The sequence below is a fragment of the Chelon labrosus genome (genome assembly GCF_963514085.1).
Source record: "Chelon labrosus genome assembly, chromosome: 10".
Taxonomy (NCBI): Eukaryota; Metazoa; Chordata; class Actinopteri; order Mugiliformes; family Mugilidae; genus Chelon; species Chelon labrosus.
Genome location: NC_140360.1, coordinates 30,552,450 through 30,576,402, shown reverse-complemented (window position 1 = coordinate 30,576,402; position 23,953 = coordinate 30,552,450). Strand labels below are relative to the sequence as shown.

Genomic DNA, 23,953 nt, shown 5'->3' with positions numbered 1-23,953 from the left:
GAATTTTACTGGATGTGAAGTAAATGATTTAACAATACATTTGTTGTACATTGTATAATGACAAAATAAAACACTTTACTTGTATAAAAAAAAATAAAAAAAAATAAAATCTCTGTTGCAACCCTAACTGCATACATACATAGTGTGTGGAGATGCCCTATGCTTTTCAGATGTTTTTTAATTAACACAGACCTTAAAATGAGCTGTGTTGGACTGCATCTGCTGTTGTCTGTCTTTCTCTGAGGGTTCACCACAGAACACCAGCTACAAGATGAGGAATGGAAGATTAATTACTGTTTATTGTTCATGTATAGGAAAAAAATAGATATATTTTGGTAAACTTTGTCAGTTGTAATGACACTTATAATACATTTTCTTTAAACAAGAGGTATATGCTGAAGCTACACCTGGCCAAAAAAAAAAAATGTCGCCACCTGGATTTAACTAAGCAAACAGGTACCTAGCCTCCTACTAGATAATTACTGCATGGGTGATTATCTTTCAGCTTGATGCATGCCAATGATTTGACCCTTCTTAAACGGACTAAGGAGATTGTAGAAATTACTAAAATTGGGTTGAGAACTGTCCAACACGTTATTAAAAACTGGAAAGATAGTGGGGAACCATCGTCTTTGAGGAAGAAATGTGGTCAGAAAAAAATTCTGACTGATAGTGATCGGTGATCACTTAAACGTTTGGTGAAATCAAATGGAAGAAAAACAACAGTAGAACTCGGGGATATGTTTAATAATAAAAGTAAGAGCATTTCCATACGTACAATGTGAAGGGAACTCAAGGGATTGGGACTGAACAGCTGTGTAGCCTTAAGAAAACCACTAATCAGTGAGGCTAACTGAAAAAAAGGCTTCAATTTGCTAATAATAATAATACCAGGATTCATTGGGCTCAAATTGTGAAAGAGTGTTTCGGGGAGCATGAGACAGCATTTTCACACATGGATTGGCCACCACAGTGTTCAGACCTTAACCCCACTGAGAATCTTTGGGATGTGCTGGAGAAAGCTTTGTGCAGCAGTCAGACTCTCCCATCATCAATACAAGATCTTGGTGAAAAATTAATGCAACATTGGATGAAAATAAACCTTGTGACATTGCAGAAGCTTACTGAAACAATGCCACAGTGAATGGGTGCCGTAATCAAAGCTAAAGGCAGTCCAACAAAATATTAGAGTGTGTAACCTTTTTTTTTTAGTGGTGACATTTTTTTTTGGCCAGGCAGTGTATTTCTTAAACCTCAATTTAACCATCCAAACAGCTCTTCTGGTGTCTACTGCTACAGTATAACTACAGTATATAGCTTTTTAAAAGGAATGGTTCATGAGTACAGATTTTTAGTTTTGGTATCTGTGCAGACATCAGTACCACCTCCACAACCTCTCTATTTCAGGATAAGAAACACTGTCAATGAACACAGTTGTTCACCAAAAAAATATAGCTACATCAGGTAATTTAAAATCATTCTTGTTTCTGCATTGGTGATTTAGTAAAGATAAAACAAATATGATGTGCGTTTATCAGTGAGCTGTAAAGGTTGTGGTAGTCTGCGTTCTAAACTAACTGTGTGCTGAGCAACACTGTACATAACACACATTGGCATGGCCTATGATATATTTAAGCATCTTTCTCAGAAAAATAAAGAAATGTTTCATATCATTTGATCACATAGTGTACCTGGATGATATCAGCCAGCTTCTGCAGACCACTTGTATTGAGGAATATTCCTGGCTCTGAGAAACATGCAGCACTCAGTTTCATTTGTCTAGTTCATTTATCATTATGCAAATAGAAAGCTTATAATTTTGTATTGCAAATCCATCAGATGTAACCAATCATAAAACAACGGACGTGTTGATAATGAACTCAAACCATACTAACGTCCTGCAAAGTATCCACTGATCTGATCCAAAGCTTCGTAAACAGCTGACTTGTTGCTGTATGTCAGGTGTGCTCTCTCTAACAGCTCATAGATAAAACTGAAAGAGACAGATAGACACATCAATTAAGATTTTGTGGCAAGTCAACAAGGGAGAACCACTGGAAGAATAATGTAATAGTTAATATTACATTTTTTTAATTTAACCAGCAGCTTTTCTCTGTGGCTTTAAAAGAATCTTCCATGTGCTTTCAGACCTAAACAATGAAGCACCTTGCTTGAGAGAGGGCAACCTCTTACAAACTGTAAAGCACTATCAAACTATTCCTCAACAGCCTACAGATGGAATGAGATAACAGACCACAGGAAAGTTTAATTCAGATCTAATTACATATGTCTATTGACAAACAGCTACATCCAGCGATTAATGGAGTAAAAATCTACTACCACAGTGTCACATACATCCCAGGTTTTGTGATGCCTTGTTCACTTGGAACATCATAGGAATCGATGGCAGCTTCGAGATCCAGCAGTATCTCTATTAAAGTAGACAAAGGCAGTTTGTAAACACCCCTTACAGCACTGAATCCACTTCATGAGTTAATAACAAGAGGTGCAGAAATACAGCTCATTTACGCTTTCATTTTTAGTTTTAGAATACTTACGTTTGATTTTAGCAATTTTGTCTATATCCATTTTTAATCCTGAAAAAAGAAAAACATTAATAACATTAATATGATATCTCCAGATACACAAGTGAGCGTATCATCTGTAGAATTTTAATCAAATGAATATTTCTAATGCCAATCAGTGACTTGCTTTACAGTCCTAAAAGGACAATTAAGGCCTAGGAAGTTCTGGGACTTCATAAGCAGAACGCATACCACAGTTAGTATTTATTGTATCTGTCTCAGGGAATCCCAAACATTTACAAAAAACTGTAGGAAACTGTAACTCAGAGGATATGTCTGGTTGTGACATTCAAACGTGTGCAACATCAGTGGTTGAGAAGTGTCATCATTCTGACCAGAGTTGAGGTATTCTACATTGAAGTTCTCAGTGATAGTGTCTCCATGGCTGACTTCTTTAGCCTGCTCCACCAGCAGCCTGTTCACAGCATCAATGGCTGAGGCGACATCATACGGAGTCAGGTCAAATGATGTTGATTCTTCACACGTCTTCTCCTGTAGACAACAGACACATAAAAACATAGTCATGTCTGTCTTCATGACACTGAATCTCTATGTACGGCTGCAACAACTTGTTGACATCAACAATCAAGTCAGTTTACTTAAATCTAACGATTTGCATATCTCACACTGTTAAAATAATCGCCCAAGTCATTTTTTGTCAAAATTTTTTTTTTTTTGTCGAAATCATCTCCTCATTACGCTGGCCACCTATGGTAAAATCGCCAACATCCTCAGTTGATCAGTTCATGTGATTTTACCCCTTTAAGATGATGGCCTATGGCAAGTGTGTGAGACTTTTGGTGAAGTTTTTTGTGTTTCCTGAAAAACTTGAAAAAATGAGTAAGGCGATTAAGGACCCACGGTGACACAGGTGTCACACACCCTGTAAATACTCTGGAAAGTTCCAGATAGAGCTTTTTTCTTGAATGTAACTCATGAAGTCCCAGAGTGACATCCACTTAACATCCTGGCAAAGTCATGTGACAGTATGTGAATTGTTGTCCTCATGACATCACTTCCAAAATGGTGGCATACCTGGTTAGCACTTGGGAGAGAGCTAGCTAATTTTGAAAAATCTCTTTTTGGACAGTAAGGGTAAGTTTCAGCCCATGTAACAGTTGTAATCCTTTAATAACAAGTCCATGATCACTTTTAAACTGTTCTGACCACATTACTTGCACAAATTTATGCGTAGAAAGTTTAGAAAAATCGCTGTGACATATGTGTCACATCAGGCCTTTAACATAAAAATTGCTGTGGAAAATGCCATGTGACGTATTTGTCACAATAAGAAAAATGGCAATGATTTGCTCAAATAATTAAGCTCAATCAGTTAATTTGTATTAACTGATTGCATCAGTGGTTCATTTGAAAGTATAATGTTAAGTTAAATAAATGATAAGATGTATAATGACACATGTCAGAAGGTGCACATCAGTCCCAAAAGTGCACCTTCTCTTTAGCGGAAACACTTTTCTTGGTAAATAGATGGTAAAAACAAACACACAAACAGTTTTTATTAAACCATGCTGGCCCTGGTTCAATTCAATTCAATTCAATTCAATTTTATTTATATAGCGTCAATAACAATACAAATCGTCTCAAGACGCTTTACAAAAACCCGGCCTGAAACCCCCAGAGCAGCCTGAAGGTGATGGTGGCAGGAAAAACTCCCTTTTAACAGGAAGAAACTTTGAGCAGAACCCAGCTCATATGGAGGGACCCATCTGCCTAAGGCAGTGTCTCTTTTTTTTATATTGTAGTATGCATAAGAAAAACCAGTTCAGTGTTGGCATCTTTACATTTCACTGACAACACTGACTCGCCAAACAAGCATACATGTTTGTATGCACTTGTCCTGTACATGTTTGTATACACTTGTCCTGTACATGTACAGGACAAGTGTTGGAAGATCCGCCCATGACTCGATATGTTTCGCAAACAATGCCTGGAAATCACACCAGAGTACAACTCCATTGATGAGCATTCATGGGTGGAGTAGACCTCCATGATGCATGCGTCGCAAGGTACAAGTACCACATGAGGTCACGGAAGTGGTATCTCTACCTGTTCTGGCAAACCATCATGCTAGGCCTAGTCAATGCATGGCTGATCTACCGCCAAGACTGTAAACTACTTGGTGTCCAAACGCCACTGAAACAAAGCCACTGTTGAAAATACCTCTAATATGAGGCTGTTTTATTGTTTTATTGTTCAGTTTGACATTTTTGTGCTGCAAATCAAATTTGAATAATAATTTGTGGCTAAGGGCGGCACAGTGGAAAGGTGGTTAGCACTGATGCCTCACAGCGAGAAGGTCACCAGTTCGAATCCATGGGCCGGCTGGCCTTTCTGTGTTGAGTTTGCATGTTCTCCCTGCGTCTGCGTGGGTTCTCTCCGGCTCCCTCCCACCGTCCAAAGACATGCTCATTAGGTTAATTGGTGATTCTAAATTGGCCGTAGGTGTGAGTGTGAATGGTTGTCTGTCTTTGTGTTAGCCCTGCGATGGACTGGCGACCTGCAGGGTGTATCCTTGCCTCTCGCCCGATGACAGCTGGGATAGACTCCAGCAGACCCCCGCGACCCTTAACAGGAATAACCGGGTATAGAAAATGAATGAATTTGTGGCTAAACCTTATTAGAAAATAAGTCATTTTGATTTATATTGTGGAAATGCAAATAAAATGGCAACTCTGTGTTTCTAAAGAAGAAACTGCCAAGTGGATTTATTTTCAAATAACATATAAAATCTATAATAAATTTCCTTTAAACGCCTGATGTGACATATATGTCACTTTACAGATCTTGGCCACTAGGTGGTGTTTTTCCAAAATAACATCAGAAATATGTTCTAGGTCAGTGGTTCTCAAACTTTTTACACTTGGTACCACCTGAGAAAATACTTGGCTCTCCAAGTACCACCTAATGACCAACATTAAAGTACAGTAGCGGAGTAGGCCAAAGTTTTCATGAAAAACATTTTAAAAGTTTTATTTAACAAGTTTATTTAATATTGTTGGCCACGGTAACAATCATACACAGATGGAACACTGTGTTTAAAATTGGAAAATCATAAACTTTACTTAAATAAAAAAATCAATTAAAATGCACTGCGTTTTTTGCTAACAGTAGCAGATGTTGTGGTGCTGGTACTGGCATCACTGTTCGCGCTTGTGCTCGGCTCACACACGTCCTCCTCTTCGGTTGTTGTTATCTCCTGTTGCACGTCTGTCTTTGATTTAAGCCACGACAATAGTTTTGTCGTACGCTTCATTTTTAAAGTCCTTGTTATTACGGTAACTAAACCATCTTCCCATCACAGCCCAGCTACAAACGGCGCCTGTAACGGCGGGAATATTACATATATCGGCTAACGTTACCCAGAAACACTTGCGGATTTTTAAAATTATTAACTTATTTATTGTCTTAATTTCCTTCCATTTTTTGTCATCGGTTGATAGTTTTTTTTTCCATACATTCTCATATATTAAATCGTGTTTCACCTTTTAAATGTATTTTATTTTATTTTAGTATAAGTATTATTTTGCGTACCACTAGAGGGAGCCCGCGTACCACTAGTGGTACGCGTACCACAGTTTGAGAAAGGCTGTTCTAGGTGATCCACCTGGTCTGTTTTATATCCAGCATAATTTTCCCTTAAAGAAAAATGGGTCTGGGTTCTTATGGGTTAACAGGGTGACGATATGTAATTCATTAAACAGAGAGCTAGGTGTTTGAAGATGTTTCTTACTTTTATCCAGTAGAGAGCAGTAACATGACCAGTAACTCAAACCTGCCAAAATCTCAAAAGAAGACGAAGGTATCGGTTTTAGGCACGGGCGAACCGGGCAACACTTGTAAAATAAATAAATAAATAAATCTCCACCGCTACATGGTTTTCTATTATCTGCCATATCTGTGTGGGGAATCGGCAAATTGGCGCCCCCTGCAGCTGCAGGTGCCCCTGCTTTCTGAGAAGGTGCTGTGCACAGAAGCTGTGTGTGAGAAAGGGAAAGGGGAGGGGGCCATTGACTGTAGGAGGGGGCGCAGGGGACAGTTCACCTCCGGCTCTCTCCAAAATTGAACGGACGGGGGGTCCACTGTATAAAAGGGCTAAAGTCAGTCACACCTCGACTTTCTTCCATATAACGCACATTTCATTCATAATATTATAAATACAGGCCTATAATTCCTGCACATTTTTATTTTTATGAATTGTGTGAAATGGCCAAATAAAAATAGGTAATACAAAATGATTATGTGGTCACCAAGGTGAAGGTCTTGACGTTTGGTCATGAGTGACAGCGTTGGGGGATGGAAATCTGTTGATTGTCAAGTGTCAAATAAACGCAGAGATGGACAGAAAAAGGTCTCGGAGGGGGTATCGCCCGGGGAGTAATTCAATGTAGAACCGCCACTGCGAAGGTCGTACCATAATAATGTCCGGTTCTCTAATGAGACAATTGACCTTTGGCTAAGCCCCGCCCTAGAATGTAGATTGACCAATCACAGCTCCCACAGGGGTCCGACACTTTTTCACAGCGCTCCATTGACTTTAACGCAGACGTCTCGTATTTTCGGTCTCGGCAGGCTATACTGTCGGTATATATCCAGGGTATGGATAAGCCCAATGATGTGCGCGCAAAACATGCATAGTTGTTGATACGCTAGCACACGCTAAAGAAATACAACGTTATACGTGCGTAACGTTAGTCCGTTTGCTTCGTAATAACGATTATAGAAGTGAATAGAGACGTACCCAGCTTTGCATGAACAGTGTTGCTCCTTGATATTGTCAGTCCCAGCCTCCGTCTCGATTAATAGGATATGCGGTGGTTCATTTTTTGACTGTGACCGGTATGCTTTTGCCTCTATTTGGATGCCTTGTTGTTCGTTGCGTTTCACTTGTATGTCCTGAATATAGCCTTCGAACGCATATTGCAGCCCCTTTTGCCTTCTTCTATCAGACACTTTATTTGCTGCTTTATAAAAGTTTGCCAAAAGTTCAGCAGGAAGAGCTGTCACAGCATAAGCCATGTTGGGTTGCGAGAACAAGAAAAAGTAGTGATGGGCGGATCGATCGAAATATCAGTCGATACCATCGTAATGAGATCGACACTTAAGTTTCGGTTTCTCTCGTTTCATTAAAGAGGCAACCTGACTGTGTTTGTCTAAATGCTGCTGATGTCACAGAGTAGAGCAGGCTCACTTTGCTCCTCCTCTTGTGTGTTTATTGTACTGTCACGTGACTCCACGACGCCAGGTAACCAGCAGCAGCGCATTACACAGTGCAGAGACGGAGCAGGAGAATGGCAGAGAGAAAGTGTAGGGCTGTCTGGTTATATTTTCAGGCCGAAAATGAAACAATAGCAAGTTGTACTATTTGTAAAAAGGCTGTACGATACAGTGGTGACACAACTTGTATAAGCACATGGAAATTTTTAAAGTCCTCCGACCCCCGGCCCTGACAGACCCCCAAAAAGAAGAAAAAATAATAATAATAAAAAAAAAAATGCATTAAAGGTTCTGTAGTTGTGGAATGATAATTTTGTAATGTAATGAAGGAAGAGATTTAGTTTTATAATTAAACTAACTATATAATTATAAATTTTTATAATTATTGTTTTTCTTCTGTCTTTTTATTAGAGGTCCATGCAACAAAGGATTTTGTTGCGATTTTTATTCTTCTTCTATTTTTTTTAATTTATTATTTATTTATTTATTTGATAGGGACAGTGCACATTAATGAACATATATTCAGACAGACGTAAATATGCCGGATTATAGCAACAATGCTAATTTGCATCCGCAGTCCCTCGGCAGGCAACACAAAAACATGGTAAGACATAGGACAGGACAATAGATCACAATAAGAGCACATCACATGGCAGTACATTCTTCTTCTGTTTTTTCTGCTTTGCTGAAAGTGTCTGCCATTTCCGGCATTTTGAAAACGTTGCACCTCAAAGCAAAATAAACTCCACTTGGCATGTATCATTTATGGACCAAGATAATGAAAACTTCTCAAAAGAACTTTAGCAGGGTTACTGATTACAAAGATAATGGCACAATGTTAACTCTGTGCTCCTCTCGAAGCCCGAGGAGCCAGAACAAACATGCTTTTAACTTCCCCCTCAAATTAATTTTGCTGTCAATACAACTCATTTGATTCAATTCATCAAGTTTCAGGCCCACAATCTTACCACATTGTGAGCTTCATCAAAGATGATCACAGCTCTGTTCAGCTCGATATTGTGTGCCCTCCGGCTCTGTGAAGAAAATGAATATAAACATATTGTGCAATGAGTGGGTCAATCATCATGCCGAAGTCTATGTCAATATGATGCTGAGCAAATAATTCTAAAAAAAAATAATAATAATAATGAAGTCTTATGCTTTATATATTTTTTAGGGGTGGGACTTTAACGCGTTAATTACGATTAATTAATTACAAAAAAAATAACACATTAAAAAAATTAACGCATTTAATCGCAGTTTGCATTCCAAACAATGCAGAACGTTTGTTAGTGCAAGATTTCCTGGTACACCTATTACACTGATGCACACGTCAGGGCTCGGCTAACGGCTACCAAAACGGAGGAATCGGATGAAAGCACAGGACTGATGGAAGGTACCACCGAAGCATAGACGTATATACACAGACGCCTCATTGAACGGGTTGGTCCGTTGTTGCGATACGTCAACGTCGCCGCCATATTGGGGAAGGCAGCTCTGTCCCGCGAACCAATACGAGTCAATGGAGTGAACTTTATTAAGCGTCTTCTACAAAGTGCTGTAAGTTAATGCCTCTCATTTACATGTTCACACACGAACGTATATATTGAGGAAACCGATAGGAACCAAAAACAACGTCTGTAACATTAACTACTCAGAATGTAATCAGACGTTGTTTTTAGTTCCTATCGGTTTCCTCAATATACGTTCGTGTGTGAATGTGTAAATGCTTAGTACTTTGTAGAAGGCGCTTAATAAAGTTCATTCCATTGACTCGTATTGGTTCGCGGGACAGAGCTGCCTCCCCCAATATGGCGGCGACGTTGACGTACGGTTCAGCGCTCAATGAGGCGTCTATGTATATATGTCTATGCCACCGAAGCACTTCAACACTACGGTGCCATCTAAATGGAAAGCATGTTGCAGTGAGCACAGAAACTGTAGGAGCTGTTAGGGCTAGCAATCCCCGTCCGAGTACAGACAAGACATGTTGGCAGCCCAAACTGTTTTTTTTTGTTTTTTTTTTGTTTGTTTTGTTTTTTAACCATTTAAAACCATTTCTTTTTCCACTGTTTTGAATTGAAATGCAATTAAATGCATTTTTCCAGACATCAAAAGAGCTTGAGTTTACAATATTCACGTCTGTGTCTATTATTTGATTCAGTCATCCACTAATATCCATTTAAATTGAAAAATGTTGCTTTTTGGGGCAAATATTGTTATGCGATTAAAATGCGATTAATCGAGATTAATTAATTACAAAGCCTCTAATTAATTAGATTAATTATTCTAATCGAGTCCCACCCCTAATATTTTTTTTTCAATGCTGGATGATAACCCTTAAAAGTCAAGCTCATTCAGGAATCCTCAAAAAATAGCAGCAGTAGTGCTAGATGACAGTGCTATGAGAAAAAGATTGTGGCCATGATATTTTGGACTGTCTGTCTCACTGCTCCCTTACATCAGCATGGTCTTTATAGCTTACTACAATGACAAAATAACAATGTACTTGACCTGTACACCAGAGTGGAACTGGCCACCCTCCAAACTGATTACAGGCAAAATTATTTTGATTCAGGCAAAATAATTGCCATCCTACCCTAATCACTGGTAAAAATTTAAACTCACATCTGTGAGTTTGCTCACCTTAGGATCCAGCAGGTAGTTGTATGGCATGAAAATAACATCTGCTTGTTGTTTCAAGGAACGGGTGAGGTAGTAAGGACATACCCTACAGAAAAATGTTCAAATGTGAACAGCCTGACATTTTACCATCTCAGAAAAGGAACTTGTCTTTGACCATAATGCTATAGTGTCAAGGAAAACAATCTATTCCCATCAGTGTGTTTCAGGGGTGTCTAGTAAGGGGTTGTTGTTGAGATGTTTATTTGGTGGCTGGTTGTTACTCAGAAAGGCAGCCTGTATGGTGGTGGTGTGGTTTCCTGGGTTTTGCTGGATGACACGTTCCAACAAACATACTGAAATACTTTGACTAACATAAGAATCACATTAATCAAATATGAGAACAAAAAATAGTTGCAGCTCTACATACAAACATACATACACGCACACAGGAAAAACATTATTTGTGAAACAGACTGAAATCTCACCTTTGTTTGTTGCCAAACTTTACTAAATCTTCCACATCAAGGATAGAATTCGCCAAGTCTTTGTCAGTGCTCTTCTCTAAAAGAAAAAATAAAACTAATTAAAACTTGATAACATTCTACACTGCCTGGCCAAAGAAAGAGTGGCCACCAAAAAATAGGTCGTTGGACCGCCTTTCGCTTTGATTAGAGCACTCATTCTCTGTGGCATTCTTTTGATAAGCTTCTTCAATGTCACCAGATTTATTTCCATCCAGTGTTGCATTCATTTTTCACCAAGTTCTTGTATTGATGATGGGAAAGGCTGACTACTGCACAAAGCTTTCTCCAGCACATCCCAAAGATTCTCAATGGGGTTAAGGTCTGGACACTGTGGTGGCCGATCCATGTGTGAAAGTGATGTCTCATGCTCCCTGAAACACTCTTTCACAATTTGAGCCCCATGAATCCTGGCATTGTCAACTTGCAATATGCCCGTGCCATCAGGGGAGAAAAAAATCCATTGATGGAATAACCTGGTCATTCAGTATATTCAGGTAGTCAGCTGACCTCATTCTTTGGACACATAATGTTGCTGAACCTAGACCTGACCAACTGCAGCAACCCCAGATCATAGCACTGCCCCCACAACTTGTACAGTAGACACTAGGCATGATGGGTGCATCACTTCATCTGCATCTCTTCTTACCCTGATGCTCCCATCTTTATGCTCCCTAGCAAATTGAAGCCTTTGTTTATGGTTAGCCTCACCGATTAGTGGTTTTCTTAAGGCTACACAGCTGTTCAGTTCTACTGTTGCTTTTCTTCCATTTGAGTTCACCAAACGTTTAAGTGATCGCCGATCACCATCAATCAGGATTTTTTTCCGACCACATTTTTCCTGGAAGAAAGATGGTCCCCACTATTGTTCCAGTTTTTAATAATGTGTTGGACAGTTTTTAACCCAGTTTTAGAAGTTTCTACAATCTCCTTAGATGTTTTCTCTGCTTGATGCATGCCAATGATTTGACCCTTCTCAAACAGACTAACATCTTTTCCACGACCACAGGATGTGTCTTTAGCAGAGATGGCAAAAGTATTCACATTCTGTACTTAAAGTATAGTAAAAGTATGGATACTTGTGTAAAAAAATACATGTGTAAAAGTACTGAATCAACTCCTTTACTCAAGTAAAAGTAAGAAAGTACAGGCTCTGAAATGATCATTTTGCAAAATTAAAAACGTTCTGACAGAACAATCTCGACTGATCTAACCAGAGGTCCTACATGAGCATCTAGATCATTTTTAATAATAAATTTAGGGTTATTGGGTTGTTTTTTAAACCGAGAGCTAGCGTTAGCAATATAATATCAAAACGATGTGTTCCCATAGCATTGCTAACATTGTAAACCGGCTTCAGATTAGACAGAGAATTCTTGAATGCCAGAAGCTCGTGGATTTTAGTCATGTCCGGCCATGTCCGGTCTTTTACGTCTTGTCATCCATGGAGATTAAAAAAGTAACAAGCCTGTTTTTCCAATGTAAGGAGTAGAAAGTACAGATATTTGTGTACAAATGTAAGGAGTAAAAGTAAAAAGCCGTCAGAAAAGGAAATACTCAAGTAAAGTACAGATACCTGAAAAATCTACTTAAGTACAGTAACAATTTGTATTTGTACTTCGTTACTTCCCAGCTCAGGTCTTTAGACATGGTTGTTTAAGAAATGAGAAGCTACTCATTGCATCAGTTGGAGTTAAATAACTTGCTGTCAGCTGAAAGATAATCACCCATGCAGCAATTATGCAATAAGAGGCTCCTACCGATTTGATTAGTTAAATCCAGGTGGTGACTTTTTTTTAGGCCAGGCAGTGAATTATTCTGTATATACAGAAGTGCATTGCTGCCAATCCAGAAGAAGAAAAACTGATCAGTATCACATTACAACGTAAAAAGTGTCACATTCTAACGTGATATTTTTATTCAGTTCAATTCAATTGTATTTATATATCGTCAATAACAATACAAATTGTCTCAAGACGTTTTACAAAACCTGGCCTGAAACCCCCAGAGCAAGCCTAAAGGTGACAGTGGCAAGGAAAAACTTCCTTTTAACAGGGAGAACAGGAAGAAACCTTTAGCAGAACCCAGCTCATATGGAGGGACCCATCTGCCTAAGGCCAGTCGGATAGAGACAGAAATACACTCCTGATCAAAATTTTAAGACCAGTTGAAAAATTGCAAGAATTTACATTTTGCACTGTTGGATCTTAAGAAGGTTCTAAGTAGTGCTTCAAAATGCAAAAAGAAGAAATCTGAGTGAGATAAGAAAAAAAATTTGAGTAAGCAATTTATTGCAAACAACCATTAAACTGAAATAGGCTGTTCATCAGCTGATCAAAAGTTTAAGACCACAGCCTTTAAAAGCCCAAATCTTCGCAAAAATGTGGATTCAGTGTCATTTTCTGTCAGGTACCCACACTGTCATGACCTCCTGATCAAAAGTTTAACACCACATCTAAAAAAAAAAAAAAAAAAAAAAGCCCTAAAACAGAAATAAAATTTTCAAAAAGGACTCAGTAATGAGTAGCTGCGTCATTCGTGTTAATCCCCCTTTAAAAATTCGTTTCGGCATGCTTGATGCTTGTGTTTCCAGGAGGCTAGTGGGAATGTTGCTCCAAGTGGTGAAGATGGCTTCACGGAGGGCATCTACTGTCTGGAACTGGTGTCCATTTTTGTAAACTTCCCTTGCCATCCAACCCCAAATGTTCTCAGTTGGTTTAGATCAGGGGAACACGCAGGATGGTTCAAGAGAGTGATGTTATTTCTCCAGAAGAAGTCTTTATCAGGCGGGCATTGTGAACTGCAGTGTTGTCCTGTTGAAAAACCCAGTCATTACCACACAGACGATGGCCTTCAGTCATGAGGGATGCCCTCTGCAACATCTCCACATAGCCAGCTGCCGTTTGACGCCTCTGCACAACCTGAAGCTCCATTGTTCCATTGAAGGAAAAAGACCCCAGATCATGATGGCGTCCCCTCCACTGTGCAGTGTAGAAAACATCTCAGGTGGGATCTCCTTGTCATGCCAGTAACGTTGGAAGCCATCAGGACCGTCAAGGTTAAATTTTTCTCATCAGAGAATAAAACTTTCTTCCATCTTTCAATGTCCCATGTTTGGTGCTCTCGTGCAAACTCCAAACGGGCAATTTTGTGCCGTTGAAGGAGACGAGGACTTTGAAGACGTTTTTTTGTTCTTAAAAACCTTCTCTCGCAGATGCCGTCTAATGGTTATGGGACTGCAGTTGGCACCAGTGACAAGCTTAATCTGAGCCGAGGATCGTCCCGTGTCTTGACGGACAGCCAATTGGATCCTCCGGCTCAGGGCCGGTGAAATTTTTTTGGGTCTACCACTTGACTTTTTTTTCCCCATAACCCTCAGGATCTTTTAAGAAGTTTAAAATGACTGTCTTACTGCGTCCAACCTCAGCAGCAATGGCACGCTGCGAGAGGCCTTGCTGATGCAGCTCAACAATCCGACAGCGTTCAAAGAGAGAAAGCTTTTTTGCCTTTGCCATCAGGAGGTCATGACAGTGTGGGTACCTGACAGAAAATGACACTGAATCCACATTTTTGCGAAGATTTGGGCTTTTAAAGGCTGTGGTCTTAAACTTTTGATCAGCTGATGAACAGCCTATTTCAGTTTAATGGTTGTTTGCAATAAATTACTTACTCAAATTATTTTCTTGTCTCACTCCCATTTTTTCTTTTTGCATTTTGAAGCACTACTTAGAACCTTCTTAAGATCCAACAGTGCAAAATGTAAATTCTTGCAATTTTTCAAGTGGTCTTAAAATTTTGATCAGGAATGTAACAGCATTACATTAAGTGATAATGTAATAATTTACTCACGTGTGTAGCAGAGGTTGCGCTAGACTTGTTCGTTGTCTGTCATTTTGATTGACAGGGTCATAAAAATCCTGTCATAATCTATTTTTACCCGTCACTTTAATTTTTTAAAATTATAATAATCGCATATTCAATAGCATTTAATTTTCATTCATTTTTTTTAATTAATATTCAGTTCAAACAAGCTGAACAAAGAATCCACACCGTGGATACACACATCAAGCAGATGAATATATGCAGGCTAACTTTTTCTCCGCAGTGACAAAAACAACTGACTGTGGCCCCAGTATCTACATATGAACAACGAAATTAAACAATTTTACTAAAAATTAGGGGTGGGACTCGATAAAAAAATAAAAAAATAAATCTAATTAATTAGAGGCTTTATAATGCAGCCGAGCGACCTGGGTTCGCCTATACTGCAGTTGTTAATAAAACAATAAACGGGACCAGAGACCTAAGCATATTTTTCCAGTGTGTGTGAGGGCTTGGCTGGTGGTAGGCGACCACTTTCTCATGACCCCCATCATCTTGAGCCAGCACTGCTCCAACAGCGTCTTTAGAGGCATCGGTGTACAAATGGAGAGGAGGTGAGGACTTGTGAGGACTAGATGAATGCTGACTCACACTCTGCTGACCATTCAAAGGGCAAATTTTCCCTGCCAGCTGGTTTAAAGGTGCAGCATGGTGGAAGAAATCACGCACGAACCTCCTATAATGGGAGCACAGGCCAACAAAAGCCCCAACTCTGGAGATCACATGACCGAAGAATACAACATGGTCCCTGGCAAAGTGGCATTTCCCAGGATTCAACTTCAGGCCAGCTAGCTGGATTCTGGACAGGACTTCCTCAAGGTGAATGAGGTGGTCCTTAAATGTGTGGCTGTAAATCAGAATATCATCAAGTACACCATACAGATATGCCAGGGTAGGCCCCTCAGGATGAGCTCCATCATGCATTGAAATGTGGCTGGCGAATTAGTCAGACCCATAGGCATGGCATGCCACTGATACAAGCCCCGACCGGTTGAGAAGGCCGTTTTCCCCCCGTCCCCCTTGGCCACCACCACCTGCCAGTAGCCATTGGAAAAGTCAAGTGTGCTGAACCAGGCTGAGCCAGCCAGAGCATCCAGGCTATCATCCACTTGTGGGAGCAACGATAATCAATGCAGAACCTCCACTGTCCCCTCTTTTTCCTCACTAGGACCGCTGGAGATGCCCCCGGACGGGGGGGGGGGATCCCCAGTCCTAATGTGGTGTTTGATCAGTGTGCTCAGGCTGAGCAGACAGAGCCTGTTGCAGCTGAGGGATAATAATAATGTCAGTAATAATGTCAATAATAAAATTCACCCAGGTGTAGCCCCCGCTTGAATTCAACTGCCTCCCCTGTGGGACTGAGGATGCGGGCGGTAGTTACACCGTTCCTCACACTGTTCACTGTATGAGCAACCCCCAGTCCTATCGTTTCCAGAATATTGGGCTCCAGATACCCCTCAAAGTCCCACTGGCACCAGTGGGAGAGAGGATGTTCACTGGCACCAGAGCCTCACTCAGTGGGGGAATGGTTATGACATCCGCAAGGGAAATATTACAGCACTGGGAAACCAACTCTTCCCCCCCCGAAGAAGGGGCACAGAAATGTCCCGTAACTGCAACACACCCAGCTCCAGGTCCAGCAGTGCATCATTTTTAGTCAGGAAGTCCACTCCAAGCAAAACATACTGTGTGGATTCCCTAAGCACTTGAAAAATGTGCTGCCAACAGGTTGGGCCTAGGCAGAATGTAACCTCCATGGTCCCCAGTGTGTCTAACATTTGTCCATTTACAGCATGAGAGGCAATATAGTTCTTTTTTAGGGGTCTGTTTCTCAGGGCCTGGACTGACATATGGAAGTCCGCACTAATCAGCGACACAGAAGCTCCTGAATCCACTAACATGGGAACCTCTGTGCTGTCAACAATACCCCGAACAAAAGAAGTTGGGTGGCTATCACCATCCACAGCCGCAGCATCACTGGTGAAGTTACAGTACAATGGGCCCTCTGTTGGCGCGGCTGGAGTTTGGGCCTCAACCCCAGCTACTGATCGTTTCCCTGGCAGTTGTTGTCCTGTTGTCGTGGCAGGAAGTGCAAGCCACATCTCCTAGGCTCCTCCTCACGTCTGGAGCGCCAGCTCGGGCTCCTGGCCCCTGGTGGCTTAGAGGTGGAGGGCACCCCTGCTGCATCAGAGCGATAGCCCCCTTGACGCGGGAACTGCCCAGCCTCGGGGGACCGGCCACAACTTTCCTCAATGAAGCTCCTCAACTGGCACCCCAACTCACCACAGGTACAGTTACAATGTCCACCTGAGGGCAAGTGGAATCTGTGCCCCTGCAGGCTCCGATTTTCCTCATATTTCTTTCATCTCCGTTCTCATGGCGGACATGTCCTCCATTATCTTTTCCACAGTTCTCTGGAGTCCTTCAGACACAGACTGTACAGATGGGGTCCTGCCAGTGTAGGCAGATGCCCTGGTACTCACATAGTCTCTCTGTACGGCCGCCCTGACGTTCTCACATTGCTCTGCTACTTGCAAAGTCTCCTCCAGATCTGTGGCGCACTGCTCGAGGAACTTGGCCATCAATGCCAGATCCAGACCGGCCAGGAAGTGGCGAAACTTCTCCTCTCTCTGTGCGACGTCACCATAATCCGGGAATGCCTCGGTGACCAGTCGACTCACGTCCGCAGCGTATACCTCCAGACTCTCTCCCAGAGTGCGCATCCGAGCTGACAGACTGGCCCTGAAGCAATCCATCCACTGTCTCTGTCCAAACACTGCGCCAAGTCTCTGCAATTTACTATACTGCAGTTGTTAATAAAATCTTGATTAATCACACTTTAATCGCATAACAAAAAGCAACATTTTTCAGTTTAAATGGATTTTAGTGGACGACATGGCTAACATAATCAGACATGAATATTGTAAACTCAAGCTCTTTTAATGTCTGGAAAAATGCATTTAATTGCATTTCAATACAAAACAGTAGAAAAAGAAAATATCCCTGGCCAAAACTGAACAGAGTTCAAGTTAAAGTGACGTTTTAGATATTTTAAGAACTTCTTCAGGACAGTATTGCCTTAACATGGTGGGAAAAAAAATAAAAAATACGTCTTGTCCATACTCAGACCTGGACTGCTAGCACTAACATCTCTTAGATGGCACCGCAGGGTTGAAGTGCATCGGTGGTATGCAAACCCGTGCACCGACAGTGTTGTTTGGAATGCAAACTGCGATTAGAGACAAGAACCAATTAATAACGATTTAATGCCACTTTGCAAAAGATTCTGGCCGCCACAGCTGAGCGCTGCCACTGGGACTGGGACCTCATGATTCCCTATGCTGTAATGGCATACAGAGTGACCATGCACAGGGCAAGTGGTTTCACTCTGAACTTCGTGTTGTTTAGTCATCAAGTGAGTGAGCCAGTAGACAAAGTCAAAAAGTTCCTCCCATCATATGAGGGGCCATACTTCATCCTGGGGCAGTTGGATGACCTGGTCCACCGCATTCAAAAGGGGGCCAAGACCAGATCTAAAGTTGTTCATCACGACCAGCTGAAGCCTTATCGCTCTCGTGATCTTCTGGACAAAACCTGGGTGGTGCAGCAGGCTCAGAGCTGGACGCCAACTGAGATGTCACCCCCCAGCATTGGACAATGACTCCCCCGGCCTTGACCTAAGTCTGTCCCAGCTATTCCCCAACATGAGCATCATCACTGGTTACCGTAGCATATCTAAGTATGCGCTTGTTGATGAATGAAACTGTGCTAGATAGGAATTATGGTATAGTGTCCATCCAGGGTGGTAGTGGGGGTTGTGCGCAGTGTTATAAGAGTGACGTGGCTCCTTTAAGGAAGTGAGCAGTGTGTACGTGTGTGTGCATGGTGAGGCCAGGTGTGCAGAGCTAAAAAATACCAAGTGTGCAGTGTATGAAAAGTATGGCGAAAATGGCAGACAAGCAGACAGCGTTTAGTGGTCACGCTTTTCAGCTGCAGTGCTTGCAGTGTACGGTGAAGTTACAACGTGGAAAGAAATAAACTTTTCCTGGAAGAAAGTTCATTTATTTTTTTTATTAAGGTTTAAAATACTGCATGATTAAGGGCATTCTCGCTTTGTGTGACAGGTGACGTATGGGTGCTGCTAGAGGTCGCTAGCTGCTAGCCTTGGTGTCTCTGCTAGTTCTCACCCGAGCTAATGACACCCTTATGGTTGAGTGTGAGGTTTTGGTCCATTTTGGATCATTTTAAATACAAATAATATCCGACTGCTTTGCTGCAACTCCTACCACAACATCCCAAAAGTGTGTCCACAACTTTATTCGGTAAGTGAATTTGGAGTACTATTTATATGTTAGGTGTCAGCTCCGGTTTGTTAGGGAGGCTAACTTAAGACAAACGAGAGGCTAACGGGAGCTTGTAACGGTTATCAAACTGGCATCAAAGTCAAAACGTAATTAATAATTAATAATACTTTTAAACAAAGTGTGTCAGTTTAAAGTTGGTAAATATTAGTCCACAACTAAAAAGAGATTAGATTTATGTCTCGTTGACATTACTTTTTTCACACAATCAAAGACTTGGTTTGGTTTGATTTAAAACGTTGTTCAGTTGTATTAAAATATTAATGTTATCTTACAGTATGTATCCAGACATAACGTTGGTCTAGATGTTGAAACAAGGTTATATGTCAGTCGTTGAAGTTAGACGGTGAGGTAATCTTAGACGATCATGGAACAAAAATGTGAATGCTTGTAATAATATTCTGTACAAATAACAGATACATTATATAACCTTGACATTATATAACCCTCTAGGTGATTCAGACAGGCTGCAGGGATGTTCTACATGAGATGAAGAACTGGACTATCAGGACTTTTCATCTGTACAGTGAACACTTTGAAAGTCATCCCTTCATCACTGATTCCGTATTACAGCCCAGATGTGTTAACTTTAGTGTTGATGTTTTGATAATTTTGACTTTGTCATTTTTGCTATTAAAATTATTAATGATTCATTTGTTTGTATTAGTATAGTATTAGCTTTTAACAGTCGGCACAAAAAATCTAAGGTGTAAATGCAATATAATTTATTGAAATATGACCCATAGCTTGAAACAGAACTCTAAGATTTTATTTTTTAAAGACATTAAACACTAAATGATGACTATATTTAAAACTACATAATGTAAAAGTAAACATGTAGTCAAATAAGACTTGTAATGTAAAGTGGGACAAGTAGCATCAAACAGGTAGCGAGGGCAGTGTGTTAGCTGGCTGCTAGCACCTCAGATAGCGATTAGCCTAGCTTGGTAGCCTGCACTAACACTGTAGCAGAGAGTTGGGTGGGCGGGCTTCAACATCCAGATTGCCCATGTTTTGAGTATTCAAGTGTGGTCGGAATAAAACACAACTAACATGCCGACCGCTGGCTCCGACCTCTTGGGACTTCCTTTCGCTCTTCGGAAATCTAATGGGTGACGTCACGATGGGTTTGACCATAGTATACAGTGCATATTCTGCATGTCACGGTAGAATGGGTTTCATCTTTAGTGATGAACTGCTACTAGTTTGCTGCAATGACTGGGCTCCTCACTTGTCTTCTCCGAGGTAATGTTACTGTCATGTGATTGGCAGTCAACTAGTCGTGATGCGTTTGATGCAGTGATGTGCTTGAGTGAATCCTCATGAAGATCTGGAGACAACACACACAGGTTCCCGTTTTCCCGATACCTTCTGAGCATCTGAGACTATGACTTGAGTGTCTTATTCATTGAGGTCTGGACTCATTACTCTGGATCCACATGTACAAGTTGCTTATTTTTTAAGTTATAGTATCAGGTCATTGGTGTGTTTTTTTAAGTTTATGGTGAGCCTTGTTATTTCCTTGATAATTACCGTAATTTCCGGACTATAAGGCGCACCTGAATATAAGCCGCACCAGCTAAATTTTGGGGAAAATACAGATTGTTCCACATATAAGCCGCACCCGACTATAAGCCGCACCCGACTATAAGCCGCTGGTGTTTTAATGTTTAATTATCGTAAGGGTTTCTTCTACCACGGAGGGGATTGTCGGGACAGAAATTACTGTTTGGAAACGCAAAGCGTCCCATTTATTTAGATTTGAGAAACACAATAAATCTTTCAATCAATCAATCAATCAATCAATCAATCAATCGATCAAACTTTCACATCTTTGACATTACAAACAGCATTCGTGCAGTGCATACAACGGTGCGCTCCTAGCGCACTTCCTGCATAGTACCGTAGTAGTGCAGTATAACAAAAAACAAAGCTTACAACGCTTGTCGAGGCAATAATGTTAAATGGCTAAATTTAATTTGTTTTTAAAAGTGCTCGCCTGTAACACGGCAGCAAAAGTGCAGTAACCCGGCTGCTCAACAAAATAACCAGCATCTTTTTCGAAAACAGCCAACACAGCAGTAAAGGTGCAGTAACACGGCCGTTTACTGTATCAAAATAACCAGCCTACTATACCAGAAAAGTTAGGCAGATCGATCGCCTTTAACTTAAAAGCAGCTCTCGTACTGCATTTGGACTCACTTGGTTTGTTTTGCTCTCGTTACCTGGCGCGAACTGTCTGTCTCGCTCTTGCGCTTCCATGATAGTGCGCCTCTGGTGACCGTTAGCTGTAAAAATCCATATATCCATTGTATAAGCCGCAGGGTCCAAAGCAAGTGACAAAAGTAGCGGCTTATAGTCCGGAAATTACGGTAGGCTCCAAATTTGGTTCAGGGCCTAGTTCGGAATAAGCATTTTTCCTTTTCAGAAACCTCTCCATTACTGTCACCGTAGTCTAACTAGCCACAATGCCACTGTCACTGCCACCTGTCGCATCCACGCATCACTAATTCTCTTGTCTCAAAGTACAAGGCAATTATCTACCTGCTGCCACCTATAGGTACACAGATGTATATACACAGACACTTGACAATGGCATATTATTTGCAGATAATAATTAGTTTTCAAAAAATGTTTTTTGGACCAATTAGGTGAAATTGGATAATTTCCCATGGCACAGTGGACAATCTCTCACAGCACAATAGTATGCCGCAGCAGCAACACGTTTCCTTTTTTCCTAGTGGAGTACCACCGCTGGGATTCTGTGCATATGTGCACCTGGAACTTGTTACATTGAGCCCACACGTTCATCAGATCAGCACAGAAACCAATGCTGACTTCACCAAAGACATCTTTGAACAGTATAAAGACGCGTTCAGTGACGAGCTGACAAACAGGAAAATAAGGTTGTGTATTAACCCCAGAGGTCTGAACACTGCCTTAAAGAGAGCCCACTACCCAATGTGCAGCGTCGAAGAAGTTTCCACCCATATGTCAGGTGCAGCACTGTTCTCAGTGCTTGATGAGCTCATTCTGGCAGATAAATCCTGATCACAAGTCATTCATGCTGACCACATTTAGCACACCTTTTGGTCGTTACCGATTCCTCTGCATGCCATTTGCCTTAAGTTCAGCAAGCAAAGTTTTCCAACACTCAGTGGAGCAGCTCTTTGCAGGATATCCATGTGCAATCATAGTAGATGACATCATCGTCGGGGATTGTGATGCTGCAGAGCATGATGCCAATTTAAAAAAAGTGCTCGACCAAGCACGAGAGATAAGGCTCAGATTAAACCCTCTCAAGTGCAAGTTTCGCCTCGGCCAGGGTGGTTTGAAATAGACCTCCTTCGTAATACATCCTCAGCAGCTGTGATCAAGCGACACTTCTCTGTTCATGGATAACCTCACACCCCTATCACTGATAATGCAGGATATTATACAAGTCAACACTTCAAGGAGTTTGCTGAGCAGTGGGACTTTGTTCATGTCACCAGCAGCCCCGAATACCCACAATCAAAAGGACTAGCTGAACGGGCAGTCCGTAGCGTCAAACAACTGATGGAGCGGTCTCATCGAGATGGGACAGATGTTTTCCTTAGCCTGCTGAATATCAGGAACATCCCCCATGACAAAAGACTGGGCTCACCGGCGGAATGTCTGATGTCATGACAGACACGTTCAACTCTTCCTGTCAGCAACAGACTACTAGCGCCAGCCCCAAAGAACACAAAGCAGGTCACTTCCCAGCTCCAAAAGAAAAGACACATCCAAAAGCAATACTACGATGCCCCAAGTCACCCACTGCAGCCACTGGCAGAAGAACAGGTCATCAGGATGCAGACAACCAAAGGACACGACCGCCTGGGCATTATGAAGGAAGTGTGCAAACAATCTACAATATCTACAGGAGAAATCGCCGCCACTTCCTCTCTGTTGCTGAGCCACCAAAGGTCGACAATGATGACTCTGATGGCCAGCCAGCTGACCCAGCTGAGCCAGACATTCCCCCTTCAACGGTGCAGACACCACTACCATCTCAGGTGATACTTCAGCACCCTCCCAGCAAGCAGCAGAGACCTGCAGCTTGCTCTCCCGCCAAGATAACAAACACCAACTCACCATATGCAGAGGTGGGAAGTAAAGAAATACAAATACTTCGTTACTGTACTTAAGTAAAGTACAGATACCTGAAAAATCTACTTGAGTATTTCTTTTTCTGACAACTTTTTACTTGTACTTCCTACATTTGTACACAAATATCTGTACTTTCTACTTTTTTAATCTCCATGGATGACAAGATGTAAAAGACGTGACATGATCGGACATGACTAGAGCGTCGGACTAGAGAAGGAAAGTCAGTGATGCACTCATAAAATGATTGGCCTGTTGACCTGATGCTGATGGTGTCTGTTATCAATCGATGGAAATTTACAGGGGACTAACAAACTGAGCCTAGAATTAATCCGGATACTCTTTTTTGGAACAGAGGTTTTCACTCCATAGTTCTCTAATTCAAATATTCACAGCCTCCCATCGATTTACTGTTATGCACACAGGAAGTGAACATTTTACAATATGTGAAAGTACATTTTGGCAGGTTGAGTTTGTGTTCAGCTTGTTGTTAAACTACTGCTGGTCTTTACTGGTTACAGAAACACCTCCAGTTAAACCAGCCATGTTAGCCATCATTTGTATGTTAATGTGTGACCACTCATTTTGTTTATTTATAGAGGTACTAACTAAA

General features: G+C 41.2%; 1 protein-coding gene across 6 annotated transcripts in view; it reads right to left on the bottom strand.

Annotated features, from left to right (window-relative positions):
* Positions 1 to 23,953, bottom strand: part of rtel1 (regulator of telomere elongation helicase 1) — a 136,165-nt gene that overhangs the window by 48,036 nt on the left and 64,176 nt on the right. For all 6 annotated transcript variants that reach the window (XM_084553871.1, XM_084553874.1, XM_084553872.1 and 3 more), the window contains 9 exons: positions 10,931 to 11,006; positions 10,467 to 10,551; positions 8,789 to 8,854; positions 2,921 to 3,077; positions 2,559 to 2,597; positions 2,356 to 2,431; positions 1,896 to 1,993; positions 1,692 to 1,747; positions 193 to 264 (listed from right to left, as the gene is read on the bottom strand). In XM_084553871.1, the coding sequence (XP_084409997.1) occupies positions 193 to 264; positions 1,692 to 1,747; positions 1,896 to 1,993; positions 2,356 to 2,431; positions 2,559 to 2,597; positions 2,921 to 3,077; positions 8,789 to 8,854; positions 10,467 to 10,551; positions 10,931 to 11,006 (725 nt within the window). The remainder of the gene's footprint in view (positions 1 to 192; positions 265 to 1,691; positions 1,748 to 1,895; positions 1,994 to 2,355; positions 2,432 to 2,558; positions 2,598 to 2,920; positions 3,078 to 8,788; positions 8,855 to 10,466; positions 10,552 to 10,930; positions 11,007 to 23,953) is intronic.